This window comes from Lissotriton helveticus, chromosome 3_1 (genome assembly GCF_964261635.1).
Source record: "Lissotriton helveticus chromosome 3_1, aLisHel1.1, whole genome shotgun sequence".
NCBI lineage: Eukaryota > Metazoa > Chordata > Amphibia > Caudata > Salamandridae > Lissotriton > Lissotriton helveticus.
Window position 1 is genome coordinate 575,670,802 of NC_136061.1, and position 13,992 is coordinate 575,684,793.

At 50.0% G+C, this 13,992-nt stretch overlaps 1 protein-coding gene across 1 annotated transcript in view; it reads right to left on the reverse strand.

The window, feature by feature from the left end:
- Positions 1 to 8,616, reverse strand: part of LOC144822714 (voltage-gated delayed rectifier potassium channel KCNH8-like) — a 1,606,123-nt gene extending 1,597,507 nt beyond the window's left edge. The window contains exon 1 of the mRNA XM_078680531.1: positions 8,492 to 8,616. Coding sequence (XP_078536657.1) covers positions 8,492 to 8,567 — 76 coding nt within the window. The 5' untranslated portion in view covers positions 8,568 to 8,616. The remainder of the gene's footprint in view (positions 1 to 8,491) is intronic.
- Positions 8,617 to 13,992: the final 5,376 nt, after the last annotated feature.

A 13,992-nucleotide genomic window follows, 5' to 3' on the forward strand; every position in this document is an offset into this window, starting at 1 on the left:
AGTCATCCACTTGCCTCCCTCATACTCTAAACTGCAGTCATCCACCTGCCTCCCTCATACTCTAAACTGCAATCATCCACCCTGCCTCCCTCATACTCTAAACTGCAGTCATCCACACTGCCTCCCTCATACTCTAAACTGCAGTCATCCACCCTGCCTCCCTCATACTCTGAACTGCAGTCATCCACCCTGCCTACCTCATACTCTGAACTGCAGTCATCCACCCTGCCTCCCTCATACTCTAAACTGCAGTCATCCACCCTGCCTCCCTCATACTCTAAACTGCAGTCATCCACCCTGCCTCCCTCATACTCTAAACTGCTGTCATCCACCCTGCCTCCCTCATACTCTAAACTGCAGTCATCCACCCTGCCTCCCTCATACTGTAAACTGCAGTCATCCACCCTGCCCCCCTCATACTCTAAACTGCAGTCATCCACCCTGCCTCCCTCATACTTTAAACTGCAGTCATCCACCCTGCCTCCCTCATACTTTAAACTGCAGTCATCCACCCTGCCTCCCTCATACTTTAAACTGCAGTCATCCACCCTGCCTCCCTCATACTTTAAACTGCAGTCATCCACCCTGCCTCCCTCATACTCTCAACTGCAGTCATCCACCCTGCCTCGCTCATACTCTAAACTGCAGTCATCCACCCTGCCTCCCTAGTACTCTAAACTTCAGTCATCCACCCTGCCTCCCTCATACTCTAAACTGCAGTCATCCACCCTGCCTCCCTCATACTCTAAACTGCAGTCATCCACCCTGCCGCCCTCATACTCTAAACTGCAGTCATCCACCCTGCCCCCTCATACTCTAAACTGCAGCTATTCACCCTGCCCCCCTCATACTCTAAACTGCAGTCATCCACCCTGCCTCCCTCATAATCTAAACTGCAGTCGTCCACCCTGCCTCCCTCATACTCTAAACTGCAGTCATCCACCCTGCCTCCCTCATAATCTAAACTGCAGACGTCCAGTCTGCCTCCCTCATACTCTAAACTGCAGTCATCCACCCTGCCTCCCTCATACTCTAAACTGCAGTCGTCCACCCTGCCTCCCTAGTACTCTAAACTTCAGTCATCCACCCTGCCTCCCTCATACTCTAAACTGCAGTCATCCACCCTGCCTCCCTCATACTCTAAACTGCAGTCATCCACCCTGCCGCCCTCATAATCTAAACTGCAGTCATCCACCCTGCCCCCTCATACTCTAAACTGCAGCTATCCACCCTGCCCCCTCATACTCTAAACTGCAGCCATCCACCCTGCCTCCCTCATATTCTCAACTACAGTCATCCACCCTGCCTCCCGCATACTCTAAACTGCAGTCATCCACCCTGCCTCCCTCATACTCTAAACTGCAGTCATCCACCCTGCCTCCCTCATACTCTAAACTTCAGTCATCCACCCTGCCTCCCTCATACTCTAAACTGCAGTCATCCACCCTGCCTGCCTCCCTCATACTCTAAACTGCATTCACCCACCCTGCCTCCCTCATACTCTAAACTGCAGTCATCCACCCTGCCTCCCTCATACTTTCAACTGCAGTCATCCACCCTGCCTCCCTCATACTCTCAACTGCAGTCATCCACCCTGCCTCCCTCATACTCTAAACTGCAGTCGTCCACCCTGCCTCCCTCACACTCTAAACTGCAGTCATCCACCCTGCCTCCCTCATACTCTAAACTGCAGTCGTCCACCCTGCCTCCCTCATACTCTAAACTGCAGTCATCCACCCTGCCTCCCTCATACTCTAAACTGCAGTCATCCACCCTGCCTCCCTCATAATCTAAACTGCAGTCGTCCAGTCTGCCTCCCTCATACTCTAAACTGCACTCATCCACCCTGCCTCCCTCATACTCTAAACTGCTGTCATCCACCCTGCCTCCCTCATACTCTAAACTGCAGTCATCCACCCTGCATCCCTCATACTCTAAACTGCAGTCACCCACCCTGCCTCCCTCATACTCTAAAACTGCAGTCATCCACCCTGCCTCCCTCATACTCTAAACTGCAGTCATCCACCCTGCCTCCCTCATACTCTAAACTGCTGTCATCCACCCTGCCTCCCTCATACTCTAAACTGCAGTCATCCACCCTGCATCCCTCATACTCTAAACTGCAGTCACCCACCCTGCCTCCCTCATACTCTAAACTGCAGTCATCCACCCTGCCTCCCTCATACTCTAAACTACAGTCACCCACCCTGCATCCCTCATACTCTAAACTGCAGTCACCCACCCTGCCTCCCTCAAAGACACCGATGCCTGCTGCTGGTGAGGCCCATGGACTGCCTTTCACAAAGGTGGGAGGACAAGAAGAGGAACCCCAACAGCAGCTATGGCTGGGCATAGAAGGCTCTGAGGTGGGATGACTGGATGTCACACCCCGGCACCAGCTGCTGCAGATGGCTCGCGGCCGTGCCAGGGCAAGGAGCGAGAGAACTGGTCAGAGGACCCGGTGCAGAATACTGTGCAAAGGATATAGTCAAACGTCACTTCCTGCACCCAGCATCTCTGTGTAAAATGTCTGGAAGCAGGACATGGCTGATAACAACCCTGCATCAGAAACCACTGCCCAGCAGGCACTGGAGGCGGGAGTACTATCAAAGGTACAAGTCCTTGCTCAAAATCACTGAAGACACATTTTCAACAGTAGATATGGATGTCTCCTTAAATCATTAACTAAATAGCCAAACAAAAATGAAATAATGTGAACATTTTTCAGCTAAAAGGGAAATATGATCTCAATCAAAATCATAACACCTACAATACCTGTCACAGCACAGGTACATGACATCACAAGTAAAATCACAAAAGACACAATCTATACCATGTGGGGCCACCGATTTCACTCATACCAATTTCATAATCTGTAACATCAAGGAAGTCACAAACAATTAGAGTTTTTCAAATAAGCACATTGACAGTAGCAATATAGTCTATTTTTTATTTTCTACTGTGCCACTGGGTGATTTTAATTCATGCAGTTTTAAAATGTATTTAGTATATTTCATGTTATGTGTTCCTTGAAAGGGCTACTCTAGCAGCCTAAGTTGTCAATATAGTTTTAGAGGGGGCTTCTTAATGTACACCCTGAGGACGGCTATATGTTGACAGCGGTGTGGCAGTCATTCAGCTGATTTTATTTTCTGTGGAGTTGTCACTGAATCTTGAGTGTAAAAACTGTCATGCTCTGCCTATAAATTCCCTGTGAGCATATCTAGATGTTGAGATGTATGGCAGCCTTTTACCTGGCTTTACTTTCTCTCAGTGCATGCTTTACTTATGAATTAAACTACTTCAGTCTTTTATCTCAACGTGATGTAGACTCTGTTATATCAGTAGTGTGAATCATGATGTAATTGTGATATACTGTGAGATACATAAATAGTGTAAAACATTTGCAAGACAAACCATAAGTTTAGAATGTTAAAGTTTTTAACCTTTGGTTCATAATTAGAGGTGTGCATAACTGTAATAATTTGCTTGCATATAACTAAGCTCAGTTTCTGGAAAATTATGTGAAATTATGCGTAATTAACCAAAATGCAAATCCATCATTTAGCGCTACATTTTAGCGCAAAAAAGCACCCCTGCTTCAATTTTTAACAAAGGACAAAATTTGTGCTAAAAAAGTAACACAAAACCAGAATTCCCATAAACAACAGCCTCTCCTGTTTTGGTTATTGATGTTGTTCTACACTCCTGTGCTATAATTTTGCCATGGACAGTGTCATAATGAATTTTGCATTAAGCTTGTTCCCAAAATTTGCGGAATTCACTGAAAAAAGTTTACATTTTCATCTGCAAAAAGAACCAAAGAGAGGGGATCTCTGGGAAGGAGTGGTTTCCGTTTGCCAGACTGCAATCTGAATATAATATGGCACACACCGAACACTTTGGTTATTCACAAATACGACATGCCTTGATGTCTGCAATCCCCTTCCTGAAGGGTCCCCACTAGAGGACAGACTCCTGACGGAACCACTGAATCGCAAGGACATATCCATCACCTACCAGAAGCTTGTAAATAATCTACTGGACCCACTTCTGCTACTGAGGGGACTCTGGCAGGTGGATGTGGGTATCTCGGAGGATGAGACGTGGCAGGAGACTCAGGCCTCCCCACTGGAAGTAGCTATCCCACTTAAATCGAGAATTTTCCAACTCTGAATACTACATAAATCCTACTTGGCGCGGGTACGTTAGTTAAAATGGGCAAAAGGGAGGGTTCCGAGTGCCTCCACTGCTGTACCCAAGAGGGCACGTTGCACCACATAATCTTGGAGGGCCCGATTCACAGAACTAACATAAGACAAAAACCTAAATTTACTACCATTTTGGTATTCACAGAAGGCACTTACTAGGTGAATACTGGTCCTCATGCCCTGATGAATCTGACAGTAATCTCTTGTGTGGCAATGAAACATGGTAGCCATTCATAACAAAATGGTCTAAACATGTGACTTTCTTTTTAACCATGAGTATGGGTATAGAATAAAGGCGTGTTTAATATGTCACATCTGACTAATTTTTTGTATATTCTTGTTAAAAAGATAACCTAGTCATTTCTTCCTGAATGAGGCCCTACGGGAGGTTGATGTGTATTTTTTAAAGAGAAAAATAGACATAGGAGGCTCTATTAGCTTTAGTTACGGTGTTGGTTCCTCCTGTTTTTATAGGAAAGTGGCCAAAAATGATAAAGCGATAAAGTTGGTGAGTAACAGCCAACTAGCTCATGGTGGTCACTTATGTGAGGCACTTCCTATATAGTCATATATTGTTTTTACAAACTAATAGATGTTTTTGTCATTTGTCAACTGGCTTGATAAAAGAGTCAAACCTGAATCTGAATAGATATGGGAGCCTGACCTCTCCCCTAAAAAAGACCTAAGTTGTAGGGTGTTGCCCATAGAGAAATATATATTGTGTGTGAAAAATTACTTGCTGTGTTGTTGATGTAAATTTTGCCTGGGCCTAATCATAATGTCTCTTCAACTGAGGTTTGTGTATCTCAATTTTTTTTAATTATATCGATTTGTTACACTACCATATCTTCTTTAATGTAAGCTTTCTCAGATGTCACACAGGGCTCCTAAGTGGGATCTCAACTCACTGGGACTCTTACGCTCTCCTCCTTTTCTGTTGGCTTAACTCCAGCTTGAGGTTCCCCCTGAAACACATACGTTGTTGTTGTGAAGTAGTGTGACTCAATGGTTAGAGCGGCAGACCCTGATGCAGAGGTTTGACCAGGGTTCAATTCCCACCTCAGCAGGTCTTGGGCTCAATTTCCTCGGACCTGATAATTCTGGCCTCGTGCCTATTCTAATCATGGGTCCCACTATGCAACTCTGGGCAATAGCTTGCTTAATCTCCACAATGGCCCCAAAAGCGCTGGGATACCTGGGGGGTGCCCAGGAGTGGACATTTCACAGGGAAGTCAGGAAGGGTTCCTAAGTGGTATACGGACAGCGCCGGGACACTTCCAGCGCTTTACAAATGTCGGTATTATTATTATTATTACAGGCATCTCAACTGTTTGGTGGTGGCTGATTCAATGTGCACAGAAACTCAACCCCACCTGGAGACCCTTAACAAACCTGTGGATTTATTTATTTTTTTAAATCACAATTTTGGGGAGAAGGTTATGGTGGGGTTAGGGTGAGATGAATTAAGTTACATCCCAAGGTGAAAAGGGAAGTTATTTCCCAAGGTGAAAAAGTAGTATTTGAAGAAAAAGTTTAAACAATTGTCAGAAGTGGTAAAAAGTCTATGTGTACCAGCACCTGGGTGAGCTTTCGCTGAGAATGCAGATATTTTGTTTCTCGCGTAGAGTCATTTCATGATCTAGACTAACTTTTGTGATGTTGTTACAGCTAAATACAATTGCCGTCTGATGACTTGGCAATGAGAGCAATGTAACCTCTGGGATATGTCCACTGTTGGAGTCTATGCGAATGGTATTAGTTCTGCTGTTCCATTTAAAGATCTATTTCCTCTGAGGATTAAATGTGCCGTCTAAAACTGTGAAAATTAAGTACATTTTAGCTAACTTTTAATTGCTCCTTCCCATCATACCCCATCTGTATGACACCACAACACTGATCAACTGCGTGAAGTGTCTGCATTTACTTTTATCGCCTACATACTTTCATTTTCATTTCCTGCCCCTCCTTTCTGGACGCCCATTCACAGTAGGGATGCCCAGATGGGAAAATAAAAGGACCAAATGGAGAAGAGAAATAAAGTACTGAATGTATTGAATATATTATACAAGGTCAGGCCTACATACAATTCAGATTGTTTAACTGTTAGTAAATGCAATTCCTAATAGCCAAATTCATAGAGAAATAATACTGTCAACTGCATCGTTTACTCCCATATGTTGAAGGTTTTCTAGAGAGAGGTTTGTATTGGGGCATTTCTTGAGTACCTCTTCATAACTGTTTTTAAACAAATGTTTGCACAGAAATGTATTTGAACAATATGCTGCAAAATGCATCCATGACATTTAAAGATATTCCTTTTTTAGAAGACCCCTTCTGAATTCCCGTAGTAGCCGTTAGGCACTATGGTCACCTGCCACCACAGCCACAGATTTTAAAGAAAGGCGGCTCAAACCTGTTCACCTCTTCTGGCAGTCTCAGCAGACAGGCCAAAGAATGAAGGGGAACGAAATCCTCCCACCTAGCTTCGCACGTCTGGTGCACACAGGGGTGCAGCCGAAGAAGGTCGCACCGCTGGGGAGGACGTCAGACCCCAGTGCTGCCAATGCACTAGATCCACACATGGAATTCTCACTAGCGCCTAGAAGCCTATAAGTGGGCTGTGCAGGCTATGTTATGGAAAACTCCTCCACTAGCTCTCCCACACCTCCTTTCTCCACCCTAATTCGATGTGTTTTAAAGCAGATGGCACTTTCAGGATTAGGACTTCTTGTTCTCTTTGCGCAGGTTTGTTCGAAGGCTGTGCCGAGCCCTGTCCAAGGTACTGAAAGCCTCCACTGCTGTCTGAACAGTTCATCCCCTCCCAGCGGAACACTTTAAGTTTAATGTATGCATTCATGGAATACGAGACCCGGGATCCCGCCGCCCCCAGAACGAAGAGCAGACAGACAGGAAAAGTTAGGCAGTTTGCGAATCTTTACAGAGAAATTCAAACATGCAGTGGCAAATACGGTTACTTACGCGCACATTATCTAACGCTGGACAGTCACAGATTACACTCACAGAATATAATAAAAATACGTAAAGGTGGATAAATGCGTGTGTAGTGTGTACATGCACTGTATGTATAATAAAGACTATATTCATGAGCACATTTGCATAATTCCAGGGTGTTGCACAGCCATTTTTTTCATTCGTACAGTCGAAATGATTTTGAGTTCAAATACAGCTTTTATATAAACCTATTTACCATGATACGTGATGAAGGGGTTAAGCCCACCCTCCCCCTTGTGCCCCGCCCTCTTTCTCCCATGTGCCCCCGGGCTGTGTAGAACAGTCCCTTCCTCCTCATTGACGAGGCGGGAGGCGCGCGAGCTGTGGGATTTCCTGACAGATGTACCCATTATTTACCATGCAAATCGCCGCCAGTGGTGTGGCGCCAGCAGCGCCAGCCATGCCCCTTGCCGGAGCAGCTCTGGGTCTGAGGGTCAGGGTGGGGTGGATTTGGGCTATCTGCACCTCTATGCTGGCTAGGGCAGAGACAAGCCCTCCAGCCCGGAGGCAGAGGACGCTGTCTGTGTTTAGGTCGTCCCTGCTTGAACGCACAGTCTTAGCCCAGGGTGCACTCTGCCTGGCTGCGTGCAACGCACACTCCCGGGCCGCCTGCCGGGACTCAACATGCATGTCAGCCTTTTTTGGAGGGTCCTCTCCTTGGGGATCAAATCCTGCTTTGGTTAACTAAATAGATTTTAAAAACAAAACATGTCGATAGAGGTAGGGCGGAGGGTAGCGTGCAGCGCCACCCAGCCTCCCAGCCTCGCAGATATAAGACCTCTCTTCTCTTTGTTCCCATGCTCTTGTTTCGAGACAAAGAACTTGCTTCCCTGGCTCTGAGAGACTCCCCTGGACAGGGATCAGAGAGGAAGCGGCTCGCACTGCCTCTCCAGTGAGATGGAGAGAGGGGTTGCAATTGCATAATCTTCCCAGGGGCTGTGCACGTAGCATACACTGAATTGCCTCTAGGCGCTTAAGAATATGTTTGGTCAGTATGCTTTTCAGTGGTACTCGCTCTATCGACCTGTGTAGGATGAAAGGCCAGGTCAGTGGGATGTCATCACATGACCCGCGGGGCACAATGAGATCTTTAAAGCAAGGGCAGCAGCCCACCAAGCCATCGTATTAAGATGCGCCCCAACACGTAATTCAATAGCAGAACTAGAAAGCCCCACCATATCTACAATGGCACCGGCCCTAGCGAGCCAGGATGCGGGGTACAGTCCCGGAGGACTATTGGGCTAGTGCCTGCTAGGGCGATTACTTACGGGTGCCGTCGAACCTGGTGGCGATGGTGTCCAAGAAGGTATTCTGCGGGGCAAGTAGTCCCTTCATGACTGGCATCTTCCCCTGGGGGGTCACCGTGGGGTGCAAGAAGAAAGGGCGGGCACGGGTCAGCCCCAGCAGCCGCTCTTTTCCTCGAGAGGCGCCTCCTCGCCCGGCATGGCTTCAGGGGTAGCTCCAGGTGAGCCGGCGGGGTGAGGAGCTGCGCCCTGGGTGGGCCCCGGAGGGTCGTGTGCAGCAGGTGCAGAGAGGCAGCTGAGGGAGTGCAAAGTTGGTGATCAGTTGTTCCAGCCCCACAGGCTTCTGTCCTCGGGCTGCGCTGGGGTTGGTCCAGCCCCACAGGCTCCTGTCCTCGGGCTGCGCTGAGGTTGTTCCAGCCCCACAGGCTTCTGTCCTCGGGCTGCGCTGGGGTTGGTCCAGCCCCACAGGCTCCTGTCTTCGGGCTGCGCTGGGGTTGGTCCAGCCCCACAAGCTTCTGTCCTCGGGCTGCGCTGGGGTTGGTCCGGCCCCACAGGCTCCTGTCCTCGGGCCCCACAGGCTCCGGTCCTCGGGCTACGCTGGGGTTGGGGGTGGTCCCGGTTCCTGCAGGTGCTGCTGGAGGACGCTGTTGTTATTTGTGCTGCTCACACTCTTCCTGGTGCTGGTGCCTGGAGATGGAAATCCTTCCACTCACTCCACCTCCCCTCTCGCTCTTCCAACTCCCGCCCCACCAATCTCCGTCCTCACCAGCCTCCCTCCCTCGGCCGCTGTGCTCCCTCTCCCCGTCCCAATCCCTGCCCATCACTCTAGCGCTCTCTCCTCTCTCCGTTTCTAGCGGCAGTCCCCTCCCCTTTCTCGCTGCCCCTTCCCTCTCGCTCGCGTGCACTCCTTCTCTTGTTGTCTTACACTCTCGCTTTCGGTGATCCTGCTGCCCCTGTGTCCTGTCTGTACCCCTCTCCTGAGACTCTTTTTCGTTCACTCATTCTTTCCATTTCAGGTCCCTATGCAGCACCCATGGTTGTCACTAACTCCATTTTTCGTTTCGGCTTGACCCCAACCCGTAAATCAGTTGGAAGAATAACTCTACCAGCCCCACCCTCCTTAACCACTCTCCTGGTTTCTTTTAGAATTCACTTCTTCGGCTCAACTACCCATCTTGGCCACTGTCTCGCCCAAGCGTCTGTCTCTTTCCATTTCGCCTCTCCCTCCCCGGTTTCACACTTCTATCCTTTTATCCCCCTCTGTCAGGTTGCCTTCTCGACTCACTCATATACGCCTGTACCTTTCTCTTTTCATAATATCTATCCGAGCGACTCTTTCATTGCTGTTCTCTGCGTCTCTCACTCTTTCGTTTCTTCCTTCTGTCTCTCTTTGTCTCTGTCTCTCTCTCCTCCACCCTGCCCCCTCTTTGCTGTCTGTTTTTCGTTCACAGTTTTTGTTCGTGCCCTGTCTCCCTCTGGGTTTCCTTACTCTTTCACTGTCTCCCTTTCATGCACTCTCTCTTCTTCCCCTCCCCCCGCCCCTCTCTCCCGCCGGGCGGAGGCAGGTCACATGTGCACCCAGGGACACCCCCCCAGAGGCCTCGAACGCAGCTCCCAGGTAACAGTGAAACGACGGAGGGAAGCCCAGACTTCCACTTGTAGTGAAACCGAGAAAGCATCAGGAGACGAGACGCGCTCAGACAGGTGCAAACACAAACAAGCACGCACGCATGCCAACACGCGCACAAACCTACGCAGAGACAGACACACAGACATGCATCACATAGGCATGCAATGACATATGCGCAGACAAAGATAAATGCAACTACAGATTCAAAGGCAACCCCGTCAAAAAATACAGGGCCTGAACAGTCGAGCCCACACACATTTGCAGATACGCTCACACAGGTGAAGCTGGTATATAAAGAAAAACCAAAGGTGGTGATGGACGGAGCGTTGACAATACAAACACTCACCCCCAGTCAACTGATCTGGGTTTAATCCATCACCGTTCTTTAGCTCACTCCACCACCCCAGTTCAGACATGGCCATATGCAAATCAGTCTGACCCTGTGCCTCATGGGAACAGCCCAGCCCGAACTGCCAAGCCATGTCTTCCCTGGACCGGAATCAAGCTTCCCAGGACCGGTTTCTGGCATTACAGCCGTCTTCAGCCGGGCTTGCTTGACTCCAGTGGCAAAGTGAGCAAGGGACTCACGTCTGAGCATACCCTGCCAACTTAGGGCGAACAAAGAAAAACCAAAGGTGGTGATGGACGGAGCGTTGACAATACAAACACTCACCCCCAGTCAACTGATCTGAGCTGGTATATATGCAACATAGAGAAAAAGAGAATCACAAACACATGCAAACACACAAATACACCTTGACACGATGGAAACACATGCAAACACACACACAGACAAGATAAACGGGGCAGCGCTAGGTAGTCATGGGAAAGAAAATTGTTACGCCCACAAAGTGGGCAAGTTGAGACAACCTCGTATTTCCAACTTTTACTGAGGGAGTGGTTAGAGTGCGAAGTAGGGTTTGTACTCCTTCAACGTAATGGAGTAAAATTCTCTATTGCCTTGACAGAGTTCCCATCCTCCTCAGTTAGAGATGACCACCAACCCGGTGGACATCTGAGGATCTGAATAACTTCAGACCCGTATCGAACCTACCTCTTCTAGCGAAGATCCTAGAAAGATGTGTACTTCCTCAGTTAACCCAGCACTTGGAAAACATCAATCTCCTAGACCCCCATCAATCTGCTTTCAGAAAAGGCTGCAGTACTGAATCCGCAATCCTCAACGTCATTGACGATCTACTCAAGTCGCTTGACTTGGATCAATGCTGCCTTCTCATCCTCCTAGATTTATCGGCCGCATTTGATACAGTAGACCACAAATTGCTCATCAAGGTTCTACAAGAAAGGGGCGGTCTTCAGGAGACGGTCCTCCACTGGTTCTCTTAGTTTCTCCACAACCGTTCCCAAAGAATAAAAATCAAGAACTTCGAGTCCGACCTTCACCCTGTCACCAGGGGTGTTCCGCAAGGATCAGTGCTCTCCCCATAGCTTTTCAACATCTACATCAAACCCCTTACCTCTCTACTTAGGAAATCCAACATCCCTTTTCACTTATATGCTGACGCGCAGCTCTATTTGGAAACCACCTCAATTGACGACATCCAGAAACTTAATAATACGCTTAAGGAGGTTCAACACTGGCTCACAAGCAACCACCTGAAACTTAACCAAGAGAAAATGGAAATACTCCTCATCTCCAACAAGGAAGAAAACCCCCAAATTGAAGAATGGCTCAAAGCTATCGACGCCCTCAATGGCAACCTCACCTTAGCGGATTCGGTAAAATCTCTAGGGATCACCCTTGACCCGAAACTGGACATGAAGAAACACATTACCAGCTCCGCCAAAAACTCCTTTCTCAATCTGAAACTTCTATACAAAATAAAACCCTTCCTCCCACCCAAGGACCTTCAACAAGCCACCCAAGCACTGGTACTTTCCAGAATAGACTATGGGATTGCTGCTATAACAGGGACAGTAAAGGGGCGTGGCTAGGCATGCAATGGCGGCGGACGCACACGGGTAGATCTCCGGCCTGAGCTCCCCTTCCCTGGACAAATTATCCGTCACAATTCTTTTACACTGGCATAAACCACAGGCGGAGTGCTAACACCCTGTGCTTCGCCCTCCTGCCGACTTTGATGCCGATCGGACGCCGCCTGCCGCTCCGGGCTATCCTAAGACATCCCTGCCACATCACGTGCCGCCCGGCCGGCGGGCGCGGCTACGAGAGCCCGGGGCTTCTGCTCGGGGGCTGGGTCTGAAGCTGAGGCCTGCGATGCGAGGCGCCGGGAGCTGCCGGTGACACCGTATTAGCCCCGGGCAGACATCCCTGCGACTGGCGGGACCCAGCTGCTGACAACACCCACCAGCAAGTGTACTCCCTACACCCTCTGCTCGTCGGCGCTCGAGAGCCCCGGAGCGTGGGGTCTTGTTGGACGCCATTGGAGGGGCAGGGATAGCGGAGGACAGACTCACTGGAGAGTGCGGCCCTTCCCTGCCGGCTTGATGGAGGCCCCACACGGACGCAGGTAGAACACGTCCCCTACCTGCAGTGTGACCCCCGCGAGGCGCAGCTGTCACTGTTTCGGGCCCTGCCTTTGGCCCTGGACCCCGGAGTGGGCTGCCCCCCTACCTCCCCATCTGCAAGAAAACCCCAGCAGCTTACGAAGACTTTGACTCTGTACAAGGCACTGCCCTGACATATACCTTGTTGGCAGTAACAGGGAGGGGCTACTAACTGGTGAGCCCTGCGCCGAGCTGTGCCCGTGGGAGCACTGCATGACGCTATGGCCACCTGCTTGATCGGTGGCTGCGCTGGGTGATTGCCTCTGACCTGAGATGCACCCCAGCTGCTGTAGACGGCGCCTGGCGCCCTGGGCCGCCTGTGGTCGCGGCCGAGCCTGGACACAGTGGCGGTGACACCTCAACGATAGGGGGGAGGTGAAGCAGCTGCATCAGAAACGCTATCTCTCCCCGAGGCCCCCCCTGCACTGCTGTGCTTCCAGGCCGTGGCTGCTTGGTTCATCAGTCGGGACGTTTCCTGCTCTTGGTGGTTGTCGCAGAGAGCGCAGGCTCCCTCATCTGTCGCCCTGCCCATGCCTGGGGGTGTAAAAACACAAACCGGCACCGGCGGCGCGCCACCGAGGGGTTAGATGGATAAGTTGCCGAAACCGACGGACGGCGACCACGTGGCGACGAAGCATGACACCATGTTGGCCGCCATGGAGCGACTGGAAGAATCGCTCCTGCTCACCCGCACCTCTCTGGAGACCAAAATAGACAGTGTCGCCATTGACCTTACCCATCTCCGCGAAGACCATAAGAAACTGGCGGAACGCACGACGTCTCTGGAAGGCACAATGGCGGATCTTAAACCCCGGGTCACCCAAACCGATAAGCAAGTACGAGATCTCCTGAACAGAGTTGAATTTTTGGAAGATCACGCGGAGGATGCGGAAGGGCGGGCACAAAGAAACAATGTCAGAATCGTGGGTGTGCCAGAAAAATGGGAAGGAAAGGAACCTACGACACACGTGGAAGGCTGGTTGAGGTCCCTGCTGCCGGAGGGGACCCTGTCGCAACATTTCGTGGTGGAGCGGGCGCACCGAGTACCGACCAGGCCTCTCCCCACGGGGTCGAACCCCAGACCACTACTCCTGCAGATCCTGAATTATCGAGACCGCGATTCCATCCTACGCGAAACCCGGAGGCTCAAGGATGTCCAGATCGACAATGCCAAGATAATGTTTTTCCCCGACTACACAGTCCAGGTGCAACGCCAGCGGCACTCCTTCCTCGCTGTGAAACAAAGGCTGCGTCAACATGGCCTTCAATATTCCCTTCTTTTCCCTGCCAAATTGAAGGTGGTGGCGCAGGACAAAACACATTTCTTCACCAGCTCAGAAGAGGTTGAGACCTGGATGGACGGCGG